The sequence below is a fragment of the Hipposideros armiger genome, unplaced genomic scaffold, assembly GCF_001890085.2.
Source record: "Hipposideros armiger isolate ML-2016 unplaced genomic scaffold, ASM189008v1 scaffold_53, whole genome shotgun sequence".
Classification (NCBI taxonomy): domain Eukaryota; kingdom Metazoa; phylum Chordata; class Mammalia; order Chiroptera; family Hipposideridae; genus Hipposideros; species Hipposideros armiger.
This window is the reverse complement of record NW_017731403.1, coordinates 194,520-215,385: the sequence shown is the minus strand read 5'-3', so window position 1 is coordinate 215,385 and position 20,866 is coordinate 194,520. Positions and strand designations below refer to the sequence as shown.

Here is a 20,866-nt window from a genome sequence, read left to right as displayed (position 1 = left end):
CGCAGTGCTCGTAACACCAAGGTTACCAGTTCAATCCCTGCATGAGCCACTGAGCTGCATGCTCCACAACTAGATTGAAACAACTACTCAACTTGGAGCTGATGGGTCCTGGAAAACCACAGTTCCCCAATAAAACAAAATTAAAAAAAAAAAAGTATATTACAGGGCAGAAAAAGTGTCCATGAATTAAAAAAAAAGTACTTCGAAGAAATTTCAGGTTAAGTCCCAAGACTACACCATCCTTCTCTGTAGTTAGATACCCCTAATACTGCCTTAGATTATAAACAGAAAAGTGGGGAATTACATTATTTCTTTTCCAAGAACAGAAAGGATAATTCCTTGTTAGAAAGTAGCTGGTACCATCATAGCCCAAACTTGGCAATGCAGGCAGCCTGGTCCTAGTAGTAGCTTAATATGTGAATAACAGCATAGCTTTGAGGCACCAAAATCTTGTAACAGGACATAACTACTCAGAATTTGGTAGCTCATACCTAAACTACAAGTTAAAAATCACTCCGTTAAGACTCCATTGCTGGGGACAAAAAAAAAAAAAGGAAAATTTCATTGGTAGTGATTTAAAAATATTTAATAGTCTCTTTAAAATCCAAAATGATGAGATTCTTACAAGTTATGTGCCACATAAAGCAGGTGTTATTTTTTGAGAAATGCAGGTGATACTGAAAAACATAGCACTGAGGTATTTTTTATTTTTGAAATTGAATAAGGAAACAAAGTCTGGATCTAATTTTTACATTTACAAAAAAAACAATGCTACTGCTTGGCTCTTGCTGTAATTTTAGGTTGTGAATACATTATAAGAGTATGGGAAAGAGCATTATAATAGTACATGTAGTTTTAAAAAACGATGCACATCATAACCTGGGAAAATTATCAGATAGCAATATGCCTGAGTGAAGGTAGGCTGATAACACATTTTACCTCTTCTCAAAGGATAGCTTTGATAAACAAGTGTAACCAATTGTAACACCAAATTAAAATGGCAATATCAGTAACAAAATGATCCCCATTTTATACAATATTATATTTCTACACATAGCTCATGAAAATTGCAGAGAACCTAAAATAGCACCGTTGAAACCATTCATTACCCCTTCGTGCTTATGTGCAATTTAGGATTTGGGCTGAAGACAATACCTGGAAAAACGTTAGTCTCATTTCTGTTAATCAATTTGGATTCCAATTAAATGTTTGCTTTAGGAAAAATACCTCAAGATTAGTTAGCCATTTATAGCTCCACCCTTTTGGAAGTAAGAATGTTAGCCTACATCTAAATTTTATTTAAAACCAAGAACCAAGCAGTAAGGACAGCAATGTAGCACACTAAGAACCATACAGAACATTAGAATTTGGTGTGTTTTTAAGCTACCAACTGATGTTAACAATTAGAAATTTACAAAGATAAAACATTTTTTTTTGCACTAACTGGTTTCAATACAGCACTGAATGTAACTCATCTTTGGGCTTCAATCTTTACATAGAGTGAACGTGCAAGTGCCACAGAGAAGTCCGTCCCCAACGTTTACACGGCAGTAAAACAGATTTCAAACTAATTCTAGAATGGTCTAAATTACAGCTGTTCTAGCTGGCATAGCTACTGAAAAAGAAAGAGGACATTTCCTGGCCTTTTTTTTTGCTTGATGATGATTGTCTAGTTATATAATACATCAATCTGAAGATAATACAGCTTTCCCTACACTTAACACTAGTACTGGCACAACCATTGCCAGCAGTGAATTTGTACCAGTACAGGCCAACTCAAAAACACCTATTATAAAACATTTGAATGTCGTTTTTAAAGCGATGTCACAGTTTGTTTCCTCAGAAATTTAAAAGCATACATTTGAAAACATCACATCTTCAATTTAACCCTCAGAGTTAAGAAACATTTTTTACATTATTAAATCCAACTTGTGGTTGACTTAATTACCATTCTCCAAGGGACCCCAAAAGGTAGACAGTGCGCCCTGTACCTGGCCTGTAGGACTCAGGAGCTACTCTGACAGTCCCAAAGTGGAGAATTCTGTTCCAATGCACACCAGCAAGAAGTATCCTCAAATTTCTAGGCTTCAAATGTTCAAACTGCTTTATTGGGCAGTGCTGTGTGTGGAGGTTTTGTTTTGTTTTAAAAGACCAGGCAGCACTATAGAGACAGCAAAAATTCTTTTGTAGAAGAGTTTGCAGTGTGTATACACTGTTCCACCTATATTTAAAGACTTTCAATGGATTTGAATTCAGATATGATAGCAGTGGCTGTTAGAAGATGCTGATCATTTTACTAACATTTCCCCAAATGGGCAAAACAGGCAACATGTGCCACTGGTTCTGTCATACTGGCCTTTGGCTGTGTTGGGGAATATAAAAAGTACCCCCAAAATAGAAAAGGCAGCAAGTGAAACTAGAAAAAGGTTGGAGCTATCTGAAGCACGTTTGAAAGGAGTTACCTTTAATATTTTTCTTAAAACAAACTGAGAACAGGAGGGAAGCACAGGGGCCTCTGGAGCTCCGCCCTCCGCTGCTGCCCTGAAGCAAACCAGGTTTGGCCTGGCCAGGACAAGCAGTCCTGAGGGCTAGCGGCTGCACCCCCGGTAAGAAGAGCTAGTTCTCCAAGTCAGAGATTACAAGGCAAAACAAAATAAACCACAAATTAAATACATGACACTGTGAAATCACTCCGATGAGAAAACAGAACACAAGGTATTTAAAAATATAAATAAATACATGTAGCCATTTTTATTCAAGAAACCTAGAGAACTGCTTACAAAGCAATTTCTTCTTTAAAACCACTTTCTAAATTCTTCCATAAATACTCACTATTTGATTGTCACTTAATGCAGCACCTCAGTGTTTGCTGGTGGTGGTGATGGAATTTCACTTAATAGTCTCTTCATAAATGATATCCTATTTCATTAAAGAACGTTTCCCTAGGAAAACCCAGGCAGCTTACAAAATATTGTTAAATACTCAAAACAGAACCTGCAAAGTATTATTTTATTTAAGAAAAACAAGGAATGTAGTGTTAAATTATGACATGGGGGAAATATGCAAAACAGTCACATGGAAAGAAAGGTTTAATTTTTAAATATCCACGTTTGTTTAATTTCTTGTGAGCTGTTCAATACTGTTTAAATATCCTGAATTAATAACTATACCAACAAAATTCATCCCCAGTGTTTCCACAGGAGTCATTAAGACCAAATTACACTTTTTTTCTTCAACCAAAGTAGTCTTTCTCAGTCCTTTTTGTGCAAAAATATTACAAGAGCAATTCAAATGGAAACACTGAAATGGCATGCCAACATTTCAGAGCACATTTAAAACACCCAGAATAATTCTTGAAATGATCGTATTCTAAAGTATTACTAACAATCACTTGTAGGTTGGCTTTATACATCTATTCACACTGATGCAATTTTCCTAGACCTCTGAAAATAAACAGGCTCATTGGTCTCTTTTGGTGTCCACACAATAGGCAAGATAGGTTTACAATAGTGTCTATATGAAACTAGCATCTACAATCTCTTGACTCCACCACATTCAAAACAAAAGTCAAAGTTCATTTGGCTACCTTGAAATCACTCCCATAAACCTACTACGGTTCATTGGATCTAAACATTTCTCAGAAATGTGTCATTTTTAAATTTCACCTAAGTGATGATTTGGGGATCCTTTAGAAATGGTAATGCCTATAAGATAATAAACTTTATCAAAATGAATAATTGCAATAAAGTGCTTGTTACATTTCAAAATGATGCTTTTAGACTGTGGTATGTTGTTTGAAAAGTGTGTGCTATTCCTATATAAGGATCCCCAGGCATGAGAGTTGGGTCGTCTCACCTGTCTCAGAAAGCAGCAGCACTAACTTTTGGTAGGCTGACAGTAGGCACATTACCCATGCGGATGAGGCGATACTAGCTATGGCGAAGGGGGTAGGAGATTAGAAAAGTGGAAGGATGTGGGGGGGGAGGGGTCCTACTATATTCATAGTTATATACAAATATATTAAATATGCTATAAAAATAGTCAACTCTTTTCCTCTGCAATTACTTCAGAAGCTCCTTTTAGAAGAATGCTCACCCAATCCAAACAAACTGAAAAGGTTCTTTCTCCAATCACTATTAAAATGGCAAGTGCCTTTGTGCTGTTTCTTTTCCATCATCTAAAAATTCCAATCAGCTTACTCCTGGCTAGACTCACTCAGCAATAGTAATATCCAGTGTTTACATCTTCCAACATGACTCCTGAGGGACTATGAACAGGGTCACAGATATTGGAAAGGTTATAGACTTGAATGAGTTTTACACAAATGTTCATCAACAAACTTCCAATCACCAAAGAAATACAGAAAAAGAAAAAAAGTAGAAATGAACAATACTAGAGTAAAATGCTATTTGCATTCATTCCACTTTTTAAAAGTTCATCTCAATGTAGTGGAAACATTTTAAAACACGCTGAGTAATATCCAGTTTAAAATAACACCTGTCTGTAGGACCCCTAGCTAAGGCTTCCCGAATGAACAAGGTTCATTTCCCTTCTGCACACGACGCCCTTCTGGAGCTGCCCTGCTCCAGGGCCCTTAATTTTAACTGCGCAGACTGCTTTAAGGCAACAACTGACACCACAGCACTTCCCAAGAACCCAAATAACATTCACACTGTTCCACACTGAGTAATCTATAACAAACCCTTCAAAGTCACTAGTACATTCCCTCACCAGTTTTAAGTAACAAAGCAGAGCACAGGACTCAAATTACCCCCTCAACTTAGGGCAGAGTTTGGAGGCTGAATTGTAGTATCTACTTTTATGCTACCCCCGTCCCTGATGTCTGCTTTTCCCACGAATATTTTCCTCTCAAAAAATGGAGTACTTTTGAGTGTCTAGGTTCCACTCCCAGCAGCAACTTTATCAGTTCTTGTAGTCCTCACCTGTAGTTGGTAAAACAATACTGACTCCTGCAGTGCCTGCCACAGCAGTCCAAAGCATGATAACTGCAGAACAGCTAACAGCTTTCCTTATTATCTTCAACAATTTCTTACCTAGAAAGTGCACCCAGAATAAAATGTTTTGTTTTTTTAAGAAAAACTGACTGAGAGTAAAGCAGAGGGAAGATATGATTTTTAAGTAGCTGAAAGGTGTTCTATTTGGCGTTTTTTCATGACTTAGATTTAGAATCTTAATTAACAACTTTGGCTACAGAAATGAAGGAAGAACAGGCAACTGCTGAATCTTCATCAGAATGCTCAAATCTCCATGGGGGAGGGGGCAGGGACCGCTCTGCAATCCAAGTTGAAGAGAATCAGGAGGAAAACAAAGTTAGAGGAGCTAAGAGGCAGTTGGTGCTTACCACCTCTTCCAACACAACACTACATCCTGACAGCAAAGGAAAAGCAGCTAGCTGCTCCTTTATATTTAGCCATCAATTCTAAGCAGAAAAAAAAAAAAAATGAGCTGTGAGAAACAACAGGAAATATAAATGCAAAATTTTGTCTAATTTTCTTTCCCATTTACTTTGTGGCTTGTCTTAGGCTTTGTTTTCGTTAACGTTAAGTACACAGTACTCACAATCCACCATCTTTCTTTTAAGCATGGTACTTAGAGGATAAACCTTAATAGTTCTTCATATCTTTTATTAGCTAAATCCGTATCACTAGATAGATATCACTAATAAATGAATGAGGCACAACTCAGATACATATGGAATGGCATGATAAGGTTAAGAAAGGCCATTTGAAAGGGGAGAAAGTACTGTTGCCATATTCTACAACATCAATTTTGTCTATGAGTATGTGTGCCCAAGTACACACATATTCTGACAACTACCCTTGACATTCAGGAGAAAGTCAGAAATCTATTCTGGATGATCATTTAGCTAGAAGAGGAGCTCCTTGATATGTTAATTATTGATTGGTATCTAGTGACACTTCTTTTATAGAAGGGTAGATACCCACTTTCTTTGGTTGTTTTCATTTTCAACATGAATTTTCTAATTTAAGTGTGGCCAGGTGTAGTTTTCTACGGAAAGACAAAATATGTCCCTTAAGTGTGATAGCAAAGCTGAGAACAGAAAAGTTTTAAGAACTGACTTAAGAGTTCCTCTGACTCCTTTATCTAGCAATTCTCTACTATGTTATTTTCATTGCTCAAAACCTTTTCTGTTTAACAACCTCAATTCTGTTATAAACTTTAAGGTCAATTTTGATTTATTTCAGCTTGCTGTCTTCCCTTTTCTCAGTAATAATTTTTGATATTCTAATAAGATATTTTCCATTGCTCTATAGTTGTAAATTTAATTATTAGTACCATAAAATATATAAAATGCTTTTTATGAATACAATTTGTTGGAATTTATTACCTTTTAAGAATATGATATTGCCAAATGAAATCTTAGTTCATGTTTAGAAAGCATGTGAGTTACAATGCTCTAGCGTAGTGAAGGCAAAGCCAAGTCCCACTCCTTTTTCCTCTGTAGGATATCGAGATCATATTGAGCAAATATTTACTAGTAATTCTTAAATGGCTACTTAGCTTTAAAGGAAGATGCTCGTTCAGGAAAACAATTTTGTGATCACATTCATGACTCTAATAGTGTTAGGATGTCATCTTTTTATTTCTAAATTATTTATACTTCCAGCCCAAGAGACTCAAAGCAGTCTTCATAGGAACTTAGGAGAATAATAATGGCACTGACACCCACATGCTATTAAAAATGCACTAAGGTTTCAAAACTGCTACTGAGACCAGACAATGAGTTCAAGATGGTGAGTTATCACCTGAATCAAAATCAAGGCACTATGGGTTTTTTTTCCCCCTCAAATAACCCTGAATCATTTCTGACTAAAAGAAGCATTGAAATTGTGAAGGATAATAAAAAGATTCCAACAAATCCTAAAAGTTAAAATTCCCACCAGTGAGAATGTTAAAAAGTGCCTAAAATGTTTTGTGTGCAAATTTTACTCCTAAAACTGAAACATTCTTGAAATTACTTTCAGGCTTGTTGAAAACCATTTACACAACTATTTCCATCTATGAACTATATCAAAATATGTGATCAACCTTCTAAATAAAGCAGTGCAAATCCTATTTTCAAACATAACTGAAAAACAATGAAATGAGGGATATTTCTGAGTAACTTGAAAATCCTGTTATTTCAATAATTTAACCTGAAAAAAAAATCTATTCCCAGCAGCACATCATACCTCACTGAACAAACTGTGACATCACAGCCAAGTATGAACAAGACTTGTGCTCCGGGAAAGTGAATAGAACACTATCGTGTTGTAAACAAAAGGGAAAACAAAGGATGTATTAGTTTGCACATGGTATCAGGATCTAAGGAAATGTATTCATACCTATGAGGAGGAGATAATGCTTTCATGCAGCATACAGAATGTTTTGCTTTCTTTCCTTTTATCCAGACATATACATAATATTTTTACAGCATCTGTACATAGAGAATTTGAACCCACACAACATTCTGAAATTGATTACGATTCCATCATTATCTGAAAAGGGAGAGGGGCTGGGGAAGAGGGCCTACTGGGTCTAATGGACTGTCTTCATGGCATCATTGTAAGCAAACCCCTGACGTGGCAGTGGTATGTCCTCTGTAACACTTGAAAACAGGCACAGAACCACTAAAAGTTACTAACATTGTTAGTGCCTTTCTGATTCACTGGAGGTCATATTTCAGAGCTGAGTTTCTTAACATTTGGCAATATACTCTTTTTTCATCAAAAAATATCTGGGCAAGTAAAACACTGTCAGAATTGGCTATGGCCCTATGATCATCTGCTGGCTGGTATTTAATGTACGTAGCACTAGGCAGCGTTTTCCTTGCTAACTAACTCGAGGAACTAGAACACTCAATACTGCGCACCTCATGAAACTGCTGGAACTATTCCTCCTAATCCTCAGGTCATGTCAGCAACTCTTATGGGCCAACCCCTTCTTCCCGTGAGGTCGGAGAGAGGCCTGTGTGCTACTGTGGCTGAACCTTGGAAGGATCGGTCAGATTGTCAGTCCTGTGCCGACTCAGTTGCTGCTGCTGCTGAGACTGGTGTTGCTGGTGATGTGATTGAGGGAAAGTGCTCTGTTGTAGTGGAAATGCAGCAGACAGGATAAGCTGAGTTGAAGGATTCCCATGGAGCAACCTAGAAGTCTAAAGACAAATGAATCATGCAACACTACTTTACCCCCATTATGCTGTCTACATTAAGATTACTCAAGTTTTCCACACTCCGTGGGGACAAAACCCTTAAATTCCACATAATCTATGTAATTTTTGCTTTCTCATTTAAAAATGATATTGTGGAAAATGTTTCTAAGGCTTTCCCTCTTTTGAAAGTGTGACAGACATTTTTTAAAAGCATCAGAGCTAGAGAATTTATGGTATAGAAAGCCATCTATGTCTTGAGACAAACCACACATATTTTTCACTTGTTATGTCCTAAAGACCACAATTTAAAACAGATAGTCAATTTTAAGCATCGCTAAGAACATATGAAACACGAATACTCTGAGGTCAAATAGACAAGGGCTTTGCACAGGTTCCTCTGGTTGGTGAGAGTGGGACTTCAGCGGCTGAGCACAAGCCTGAGCTACACTGTCCAGGCTCAAACTCTGGTGCCCCAATCACTAAATGTGCGACTTGGTCAAACTATTTACTTGTCTGGGCCTCAGTTTCTTCATTTACAAAATAAGGATAATCACAGTGCTTTCCATGTTGGGTTTCTATGAAGATTAAATATTAACATCATTATTTAAAGGTATTATAAAAATGAAGGCAAAGTTAGGGACTTAAGTCCTATAAGTAGCAGTGTGGTATAACAAAAAGCCAAAATAAAACAAGAAATGGCACAGGATCTGAAGTCAGAAGCCTTGGATCTGAGTTTTACTCCACCACTCATTAGATGTGTGACCTTGGGCAAGTCTCAACTCTAGGAGCCTCCATTTCTTTCACCTAATTTTTATTATTGGATACACAAAGGAAACTAGCCAAAAGAGTGAATTTTTAAAATTGAAGTCCTTCCTCACTACTGACCATACAACTAATTTTAAAATGAAACAGTGATGGGTGATTTTTGCAAATATATAGATGAAGAATACATACACAGATAGATCTTTGAACTTTAAGAACCAGTTAAGCTTTGCCAAGAACCTTGACAATTTGCCTTCTCTCTTTGTTATTAGAAAAAACTTTTGTAAGATAAAAAACTCAGGATATTCATGAGCTTTCCACGGTTACAACAGAGGTACCTTTTGGAACCAGGTGTTATACAATAAGCCAAATTGTGTATTTACAGTTTGAGTGTACAATTTGAGAAATACACATATGAGTGTATTTCTGAAGGATGCTGCCTACTTATTTCTTTAGGGGTCCCATGTCTTTAGAATGTTTCTTTTAGAAGTGGGGGAGAAGAGAATGCTCATTCTTCTAGGGGTCCTCGTTCTGACAGACTTATAAGACTGAAATCTTAAGGCAAGTCCTATCCTTTTTAAAGCTTTTACTTACTCATAATTCTCATTGAATATATTTCCCCTAGATAATATTGGGTTGTCGGAAAAGTCATGATGTATTTTTTCTATGTTTTTGTTGCAAAAATGTGTCATGACTTTTCTGACAACCCAATAGTTTCTAACTCGCTGTAAATTCTAATTATTAATTCATTTATAACAATAGCTAAGCCAGTCATTAATGGCTGCAGTATAGGCTTATGGTCTAAGGGGTTGCATGGCTTGTGAGATCTAGGCAACTAACTTGTTTTAGTTTTCCACATCACCAAGTTAAGAATTATATTTAGATCAGAACTCCCAGGGCGATAATTAACACTATATTTATACCTGAATATACAGTATAATATGAAATCTTCTAATTATACCATACGTTGTGTAACTAAAATTGATGATATGTGGCTGGCTACATGGAGTGATCTCCAGAACAAATCTAGACTAGCCTACATTCAAAATTGCTCCCCCTAGGACAGAAGAGAAAAAGCTGGATTTCCAGATGTCATAATCTGCTACTGTGTTACCCCAGTGAGGGCAATGAGGTCCAGAAATTTGTCCCGGTTTCCTTGCTGAGGATACCGACCTAGGTGACTTTCTTCTGTATCTTTTAGATAGGTAGCTCCTGTCTGACATACCCACGTGAGATCTGTGTCTGCATTTTGGTCAGTCTGAGTGTCTATCATTTGTGGTCATAAAAAATAGCAAGTTATACTATGTTCAGTGACTTCCATGCATGTGTTACCCATGAGATATGAACTATTAGCACCTCTGTATTATAAATGAGGAAACTGAAGTTTAGCAAGTTAAGTAACCTGCCAAAGGTCACACAGTATGTGGTACAGCAGTGGCCGAACCTCAGGGCAGTCTGACTTTAGAGTCCAAGTTCTTAATTACGACATATACTGTCTCCACAGTATTCTGCTTAATTTATAACCAAAAAATTATAAAATTTAACCTGAAAAAATTTAAGATAATTGCCTAATTTTTTAAAAAGCCCATTTGATACCCTTATCCTGTAGAGAACAGGATTTGATGGGTCACTAGAGAAAGAAAGAGAAGAAAGAAAGGTGCCTTGCTTGAATTCCAGAAACCCAGCCAGAGAGAACTCTACATAAAGTGCCTTGATCTGGGCAAGAAGTAGCCACTTATTCGATCCAGCAGTTCAGATAACTGGGTATGTCCATGGCAGGGCTAAGAGTCTTCCAAAGATTAAACAGGGAAGAAAATATAGCTAACTGGGGTAAGCTTTCTGTTTTTATAGAAATTTAACTTGTACAATAAGCTAACATGGATTTTTCAGATTATTTATAAAAGTATTCATTTAATGCCTAATTTCACTATGTAAGAGCTTATGGGTTTCGGACAGCTTCACCATGTGAAGAATTACCTGTAAAAACTGCTGTGGTGGTTGGGTCAGCTGAGCCTGAGATGGTTGCTGAACTGACGTAAGCTGCTGTTCCTGCGAACTCTGCTGTTGTTGCTGCTGCTGCTGCTGCTGCTGCTGCGTGACTGTCAATGTCTGTGACTGCTGCTGTTGTGTGGCAAAAGTAGGGTAGGCAGTCACCACCTGACCCATCAGCATAGTGCTAGGTACCATGACTGTCCCACAAGCTACAGGAGCAGTTACTAATTTGGTCACAAGTTGCTGACCTTGAGAAAATCTGTAACAGAAAAGAAAGAAGGGGAGTCAGAAATAATAAGATATACATTATAAACGACAGTGGGCTGAATGTTTCTCTAAGATAATACCCAATGATATTGTCAATTTAGTTTTTTTAAAGCCGTATGTCCCAATTTTGGTTCATGTTTTTAAAGATTCCATTTGGGACACCAGTAAAACAAAAATGTGTATACAGTAAAATGAAATGATCATAAACAAAAATACAAATTTTTTTTGGATATCCACATGCAAAAGAATGAAGTTGGACCCTTACCTTACACCATATACAAAAATTAACTCAAAATTGATTAAACACCTAAGCATAAGAACTAAAAATATAAAACTCTTAGAAGAAAAGAGAGGGGAAAAGTTTCATGACACTGGATTGGGCAGTGTTTTCTTGGATATGACACTAAAAGCACAGATAACAAAAGAGAAAATAGATAAATTGTATACCAAAATTAAAAACTTTTATGCATCAAAGGACACTATCAACACAGTGAAAGGGCAATCCACAGAACTGGAGAAAATATCTGCAAATCATATATCTGATAAGGGGTTAACAAATAGAATATATAAAGCAATCCTACAACTCAACAACAACCAGATTAAAAAATGTGCAAGGATCTTAAATAGATAATTCTCCAAAGAAGATATACAAATGGTCACTTAGCATTTCTGGCACCAAAAGACATTCCTCAATCTACTTCTGCTTAACTATCACTTCTGTGGCTTTGTATATGCTGTCCTCTCTACCTAGACTTTCCTCCCCAGGCTCCCAGCCACGCGCACACCCAAAGCTAAGCTCTGTAACACTCAGGCTGAGTTATCTCCCTCCACGAAGCTCTCTCAGACCACACACCTCTCTTTCAGCAAAATAGAACCACTTTATTTTTATTTTTTTTATAGTAATATGACATTTATCTATTTGTTGTTTGTAAAATGTCTGTTTTTTAATTAAAATTTATTGGGGTGACAATGGTTAGTAAAATTACATGGGTTTCAAGTATACATTTCTATAATACATCATCTATATATCACAGTGTGTTCACCACCCAGAGTCAGTTCTCCTTCTATCACTATATATTTAACTCCCTTTACCCTCATCTACCATCTCCCTCCCCTCTTACCCTCTGGTAACCACCTAAGTGCTGTTGTGTCTATGAGGTTTTTTTTGTTTGTCTTATTCGTTTGTTAAAGTCTGACTTTTTAACTTAAAGGAACTGAGTTTCAAAGAGAAGAAATGAGTTCTTTCTGCTCTTACCACCTCTGTGATCCTGCAGCTTCTTTACTTTCTGGAAATTAATTGGATTTTAATATAATCTATTTCACGGTCAAATATAATAGCAAAATTATACTATAAAAGCAGCAGCCTACTTGCATTGCAGTAAAATAAGTTTAAAATAAAATGTACTTAAAATATAAGTTTTAAAACTGTAGAGATCCTAAAGTTAAGGCTTCCCAATATATGAAAATGGCATTTCTTCAAAAAATTTGTTTCTAAGTCAGCTATTTGGGCTTCCTACTAAAATAAACTATAGAGGACTGCTTTTCTAGAATGGCCCACGAAAGTTTAGTGCAGTGTATGTTTAAGCATTTGAGCTATGAAATCAGACACTGAGTCTTGAATCCAGGACCCCTTCTTCTCCCCCTTAACTAGCTATAGGTCCTTGACCAAATTACTAAAAACTCACTTTTTTCTTATCTGGAAAATAAAACACACAAAACACACAAAGAAAGGAAAAAAAGGAATTAAATAACATATTTTGAGCACTTAGTATCATACATAACAAACTCAAGAAAGGTAAGCTTTTTATTCCATAACATATGTAAACTTATGGTAGTGTACACCCTAACCATTGTTACTACATGAAAACTCAACAGTATCCGTATTCAAGTGATTAAAGGTCCACAGTGATACAAAGCCTGTCATAAAACTCATATTACGATTCTATAATACCAGGGTGCCAAAAAAAATGTATTCAAGTGGACACGTTGGTCAATGTTGCTCAAGCAGTAGTTCGCTATAATCAGGAGTGTCTGGATGCTGATGGTAACCACTCTGAGCACCCCTTGTAATTGCAGATGTCAAACGTGACTTGTATTCATCTTTTGCTACTGGTATATATTGAGTATTACAATTTTAATACAGGTTTCCTTTCTTAATATGTGCATACATTTTTTTGGAATCCTCTGCATTTCCTAGCACATTTTTTGCACAGGAAACAAAATTTGTTATCTTTCTATTATAAAGTCCTTAAACAATGGATACATCCTGAGGTTTTATTTCAAATTCAAGAATACTGGCTGGAATGAGCAAACTAAAATCACGTTTTTAAAAATTAAATTATTGATTTTTCTATGAATTAATTTACAACTTTCGAGCGACCTATGAAATACACCAGCTACCTTATTTGTCTGTCCTGAGTGAACGTAGTTACTGCAGCACTCTGGGTACTGTTCTGCGGCATACTAGATGGAATGTGGACCATGCCTCCGGCCGCTGGCTGAGAAATCACCATCGTGTTATACAGTGGGGCTGTGAGAGTGCTTTGTGTCTGACCAGGAAGAGAGGTTTGTTGACTGTGCCCACTCAGTACATTTTGTTGATTCTGCTAGAAAAAATAAGACTTTAATGAGAGATTAACTGAAAACATTTACATCAGGAAGTATGCTTCTACATTATCCTAACAATAGTTGACATGACAGAAAAAGAAGTGGCAGGACATATTACTCTGGAAGAAATCTGACAACAAAGGAATGACTTGTAGTAACTGAGAATGCATCAGTTTTCAATATTTGCTGGAAGGTATGTTATGACTTTAGAAAAAGGAGCATGATCTTAACAGAGATGATGTAAATATACATGAAGAATTTCTGTTAAATGCCCAAAGTGAGTGACTGACATTAGACATTTTTATATATTTCATTTGAAGCCCTGGAATTTATTAAAGTCACCGATGTATACCAATTACCAAAATTTCCTGGAACAGTGATTAAACCATCACTGCCTTAATAATTTATTTTTCACATATGGTAACATGTTGCCTGACCAGCCTCTTTTGCAAGTCAAACCTTTTTAACACATAGAAGTAGTCTTGTATGTCTATTTTTTTTTAATTTGCAAAAATTTTTAAATGTCAAAATATTGAAATCATTTTTCATTCAACAGTTTCAGAACTAACAATTTTGCACAAAATATTTTAATAATCACTCAATACTATACTTTCTAATTATTACTATTAAATTTTTAAATAGGGTATTGTTCAAGATAGAGCTTTATTTTTGTTTTAGCAATAGTATACATTTCAATCACTGAACACTCCATAGCCCACTGTACTCAACAACATTACCTGACTTGATGTACTTTGCAAAGTGTGCTGTTGTATCATATGCTGAGTTGTGCCAATGTGTCCAGTATTCATTCCACTTTGAATTTGGTTAGTTTGAACAACTTGGCCTTGCATATTTATAGGTGCAAGTTGCTGGATGTTAGATGAATTTCCAGAAGAAAGTTGAACGGACCCAAAATTCAACCCAGGGGTTGATTGTTGTAAAAACATCTTTAAAAATAAAGATTACATTAAAATGAGGTTTGTAGATTCAAAACAAAGAAGAATGAGAGCATTAAAAAAAAAAAGCAAAAAGCAAATAACAAGACTATGTCATTCTGAATGAACAATTAGCAATAAATAATTACTGAATAAAACATACCTCAGAATCATTCTTCCAGTCATCCTAAATATATCATGTTTCCAATTGTTAGAAAAAGTGTCAGAAATTTCAAAATCTTTGAGTATTTTACATTTTGGAGATTATTTGTTGTATCAGTTAGCATTACCCTAACTCAATGCTACTCACTGCTTTCTACAAGGCACCTCTGCATTGCTTATCATTTACAATTTACGCCACTAGATGGAAGTAGTTTTCAGTTAAAGTTTTCCTTACCAAAGTCCTAGTCTCCTTTGACAGACAGAACTTTAGATTGACCTTGCTGGTTGACCAAATAAAACTATCAAATTATACCTACTCGTTATTTTACTAAAACAATGATGAATGATTTATAAATTCTGTACCTACACATACCTAAAAGTCTATGTAAAATATAATTTTTATATTATGGGTTTAAGTTTACTAAAACTTGAACTGCTAAAAGATGACTCTTATCTGGAGAAACAAGGATGCTGATGGAAATACTTTTAAGAATCAATTATCTTTTAGATATTGTAAATGCAATCATACTGAGTAGGTAACCAATGAGTATTTATTGAAATGTATCTCCTGCATCTCATTTTAAATTAAGAATAATCAATTTTCCTAAGAAACCAAAAGGTGAATGGCATACTTTGAACCAAATATAGTAATAACTTACCTGCAGGCCTTGACCATGAACCATTTGAAGTTGTTCTTGAATTTTTCTTAATTCTTCTTGTTGCCGATGAATATTTGCCTCTATCATCCGTGTTCGTTGCTCCAGTTGGTCTTTCAGATGCTGCATGGCTCCTAATTGAGCTGAGAACTGAAACTGAAGCACCATGTATGGAAAAAGTGTAATATTTTAAAATATTCACATAAAAATTCTATCAATGTTCAGAATAAAAAGGATTTGAGGACTCAATAACTGTAAAAGGTACATATAATATTTAATAACAGTGCTATTATGAACATTTTACATGATCATATGTTGCTAGAAGTCAAAATTACAATGTTTAGGAAATTTATTACCAAATTCTCAATATATTTGTATAAGTGCCCTCTGTATAATTTAAATAATAACCATGTAAGACAAAGGTATTTTTAGTAAAACATTGTTTTTAACTATTGTTAACTATCATTATTTGAAATTAAGATACTTTTAAGTGAAGGTATATTTAATAACAAACAACATAGAAAATTTTGGATTACTTTTACTACTACTACTACTACTACTACTACTACTACTACTACTACTATTTTTACTGTTTGAGGCACTGAATGAGTGCAGAGTCATAAATTACAAGTTGGGAAGTTATAATCAAAAGTAATTTCATGTCACTTTTGTAATACTGCTACTTTGTCTTGCTTATTTCTACGTTAGGCCTTTTTCAGGCTCAGCCCAAGCAAAAATTCTTGTGTGCTCTGAAATCACTTACGGCCTTTGGTTTTTTGTTTTTGTTTGTTTTTTAAGCTGAGCCATCCTGCCACCTGTTGGCAGCTCAGCGGCAGCTCAGCTTGGGCCGGTAATCGAACCTGTGACCCTGTTGCTCATAGGTCGCTCTCTTGAGCGAGCTCTTGACCAATTGAGCCACTCAGTCGGCCTTCAAGCAAAAACAGTTCCTTCACCTCCTCAGGTTGCATTGGTTGTCACCCAATATGCGCACCTCTCAGCCTATATACCTTGAGCATAGGCTATATAATGTATTGTAGTTGTCTGTCATTGTAATAAAGCCTTGTAATATAGATATTATATATTTGTACTGCCAGGACCTGCAATATCTGACACATACAAGGAACTCAATAAATGTCCTATATATGAACAAATGAATAAATGAATAAAATTACTTGATCCTTCCAAAATCCATAGGAAGAACAGAATGAAAAGCTGCATTTCATCTTTAATATATTACTGTCTGTGGTGTTTCTCAAAGATGGTGCTGTAACATATTAAGCAGGGTCATTCTTTATTGTGCAAAACTGTCATGCATCCTAAAAGATAATTAGCATCTCTGGCCCTTGCCTACCAAACTAAGGGCCAGTGGTACCCCAAAACAAAAATAATAAAAATATCCCCAGATATTCTACATGCCCACAGTTGAGATTCACTATATCTGTAAGAATTTTTTTTAAAAGTCTGTTTATTAGCTTAAAAGTAATTTATCATTTCAAAATACTCAAAACAAACAAACAAATAAAAATACCTGGGACAGGCCTTGTGGAACTGGTAAATTTGTGGCTTGAGACATCACTGGCTGTGTTAATGATTGACCAATAGACTGGGAATTTATTGACTAGAAGCAAAAACAAAACAAAACAAAACAAAAACACTGGAGTGATGATCATTCCCATGCATGAGTACTTCCACCAGAAATATCACCATGTTATCTTTATAACTGAATAACTTTTGCCTCATACATTTTCAGTTGAGTACAGGCATGTCTCCCCCTCTACAATGAAAATGCCTGTTCCCTATTGGTGTTTTTATCTTCCAAAGCACCTGCCACATTACCCTGCATGGGCTCTCAATAAAAGTTGACTGGATTTAGCTGAAAGTGATAGGTATTTAAACTTATACAGAGAATGGCTCTAAATTATCAGCTTTTAATAACTGAAAGAAATACCTAACATGTTACTTGAAAAAGAATTAAAAGGACTGATATATTTGACAACTACTTCACAAAAAAATAAAGATCTCAAGTGTTATATATATCAACAACTATTTTGATATTTATTGAAAGATAATGAATCAATTAATTTCTGAAGATTTACATGACTTTGTTTCCCTTTTAATCAATCTTCATTCAGAAGTACACTAACTAAAGAGTTTACCTGACTACTGAATGATGACCTCCTTTGTGCCATCTTTTCATGAGCTGCTAAATGCTGTCTAGGAGGAGTGCTAGTATCCGTTGGGATCTTTGTTGGTGTAGCTGAGATCAAACAAAAACAGAACAGCATTAGTCACTGTATAAAATACAGTTTTCAACGATGAATCTCAAAATGCATTTCAGTGAATAAAAATAAGGTCTTTGGGTTGTTTTTCTAAATTATTCAAAAGTCAAGTTTACAATGATAAGCTAATTCGTTTTAATCCCCCTTTTTTTTTTAATTGGGGAACAGTGTGTTTTTCCAGGATCCAATAGCTCCAAGTCAAGTAGTTATTTCAATCTATTGGGTTGTCGGAAAAGTCATGACATATTTTTTCTGTTTTTCATTGCAAAAATGCGTCATGACTTTTCCAACAACCCAATGGTTGTGGAGGGCACAACTCAGTGATCCATGTGGGGATTGAACCAGCAACCTTGGTGTTATGAACACTGTACACTAACCAACTGAGCTAACCAGCCACCGTAATTACTTCTTTTTTAAGGACAAAGAAATATTTGAAATAGGAAAACTTTAAATATAGAAATGGTTACGACTCCTAAAACTCTGTAGTAAAAAAGCTAATTCAATTAAAAAATGGCTTAAGGACTTGAACAGACATTTCTCTATAGAAAATATACAGAAGGCCAACTGGTATATGAATAAATGCTCAACGTCACAAATCATCAGGGAAATGCAAATCAAAACCACAATGAAATACCACCTCACACCTGTCAAAATAACGATAATCAAAAAGACAAAACAACAAGTGTTGGCAAAATGAGGAGAAACTGGAACTCTTGCAAAATCTTAGTGGGGATCTGAAACAGTGCAGTCACTAAGGAAAACAGTGTGGAGATTTCACAAAAAATTAAAAATAGAACTACCACATGATCCAGAAATCCCACTTCTGAGTATTTACCCAAAAGAACTGAAATCAGATTCTCAGAGATTAGCACTACGTTCATTGTAGCACTATTTACAAATAGCCAAGATGTTGAAACAACCTAAATGTCCATTGACAGATAAATGAATAAACAAAATGTTGTATATACATACAATGGAATACTATCCAAGCTTCAAAAAAGAATAAAATTCTGCAATATGTGGCAACATGGATGAACCCTGAGGACATCAAGCTAAGTGAAATAAGCCAATGGCAGAAAGACAAGTAGTGGATCACTGCATTATATGAGGTATCTAAAATAGTCAAATTCATTGAATCAAAGAGAAGTATGATTGCCAAAGGATGGAAAGGGGTAAGTGGTGACTAATCAATGGGCATAAAGTTACAGTTAAGCACAATGAATGAACTCGAGAGATCTGCAGGACAACACTGTACCTATCATCAACAATAAACTATTGTACACTTAAAAATTTAAGAGGGTAGATTTCATTTTAAGTGCTGTTACCACAATAATTTTTCTTTTCTTTAAGATTTTTATTGGGGAATTGGGGGGATGGGAACAGCGCTGGGAATTGGGGGAAGGGGAACAAACAAGTTGCTGTCGTTTTGTTCTTCAGTCTAGTTGTGGAGGACGTTGCTTCACTGGCCCAAGTTGGCACCATCATTGCGCTCTTCCTGGGCGAGGCAGATCAGTCGCCGGCTTCTGGACGGCCGCTCACTGCGGCTGCTGGCCGCTCACGCTGGCTGCTGGCTACACACGGTAGCCCATGGCAACCCACTGCCACAGGGGCTGCAGCCTACGCCGTCGCCGGCGACTCACGGCAGCCCAGCTCCAGGTTGAGCTGTTGTTCAGCATCTTAGCTGTAGAGGGCAGTGTCACTGGCCCTCATATGTGGGATCCGAACCGGGGCCTTGTGGCATTCCAAGCCAGCTCTTAACCAACGCGCCACTCGGCAGGCCCACCACAATAATTTTTTTTAAACAAAGAGATATAATAGGGAGAAACAATGTCAGAAATCCTATATTAAACCTCTTTGATGTTCTACCCACAATGTTGAATAGTTTCTTCTTATTATATATACTTTTAAAACCGAGAAATAAAAGTTACTCTTAAAAAAAGTTACTAATTTACTGACAATTATGCCAGTCTTCATAAATATAAGACACTAAAAAAAAACCCCAAAACATTCAAAAAGCAAACTTAAAACTACTTACTGGCTCTACCAGTAAAAAAAACAAACATTTTTGCTTCCTTTTTGAGGGATGATTAAAAACAACTTAGCAATAACAACATTACTATCTACGTATTTTAGAGACTACTCATAAACTTCGTTTTTTGCTAAATGTGAGCAATGTGCCTCTTACTGGAAAGATTAATATATTTCAGAAATGTAAAAATTTATTTTAAAGTAACATTTGAGGAAAAATGCTGATACCAGTAACACAGACAATTTAGAAACATTCTCTTTAAAGGAAGCCTGCATTCAAGCTAGAGTACTCACAGGAAGGGTCTGAGACTGCTGTGTGAGATGATTTTCTTGAACTCCGGGAGGAAGCAGAGGGGGTTGGGCTGTGATCGAACCTTTCCAATGCTTCCTTGAGACTGACTGTGTTTATACGATTATCAGACCCAGAATCTTGGCTCTAAGGAGAAAATAAAATAAATGTTTTCTTGTGGTTCAATTCAGAGATCCCAAATTATCAATATTGCCTGCTAAACTCTCCTCACCCAAATTAGTTTTCTCCCCTAACAAAGCAGTGATATCTGGGTATATAACAAATAAACGAAAACGTATTTTTTATAGCCAAAAAGTTTTGGGTTCATTCTCAATTTAAAAATCCCACAGATGCAAAAGAATGAAGTTGGACTATTACTATATACAAAAATTAACTCAAAATGGATCAAAGACCTAAACATAAGAATTAAAACTATAAAACTTTTAGAAGAGGAAAAGCTTCATGACATTGGATTGGGGAGTGATTTCTTGAATATGACATTAAAAGAACAAGCAACAAAAAGTTCTTCAGAGGACAGTATACCAGCGGGGAAAGGCAACCCATGGATGGGACAAAACATTTGCAGTATCTGATAAGAAATTAATACCCAGAATATATAAAAAACTTCTACAATTCAACAGCAAAAAATTAAAAAACCAAACAATCCAATTACAAAACCAGCAAAGGTCTTACAGACATTTCTCCACAGAGGATAT

The 20,866-nt window shown here is 35.9% G+C and overlaps 1 protein-coding gene across 13 annotated transcripts in view; it reads right to left on the bottom strand.

The window, feature by feature from the left end:
- Positions 1–689: 689 nt before the first annotated feature.
- CLOCK (clock circadian regulator) overlaps positions 690–20,866 on the bottom strand; it is a 120,611-nt gene continuing 100,434 nt past the window's right edge. For 12 of the 13 annotated variants that reach the window (XM_019640851.1, XM_019640848.1, XM_019640847.1 and 9 more), the window contains 8 exons: positions 20,156–20,297; positions 17,711–17,811; positions 17,083–17,172; positions 15,558–15,710; positions 14,539–14,748; positions 13,595–13,800; positions 10,913–11,186; positions 690–8,176 (listed from right to left, as the gene is read on the bottom strand). In XM_019640851.1, the coding sequence (XP_019496396.1) occupies positions 7,997–8,176; positions 10,913–11,186; positions 13,595–13,800; positions 14,539–14,748; positions 15,558–15,710; positions 17,083–17,172; positions 17,711–17,811; positions 20,156–20,297 (1,356 nt within the window). In that variant the 3' untranslated portion in view covers positions 690–7,996. The remainder of the gene's footprint in view (positions 8,177–10,912; positions 11,187–13,594; positions 13,801–14,538; positions 14,749–15,557; positions 15,711–17,082; positions 17,173–17,710; positions 17,812–20,155; positions 20,298–20,866) is intronic. The other variant, XM_019640856.1, reaches the window with a different exon arrangement.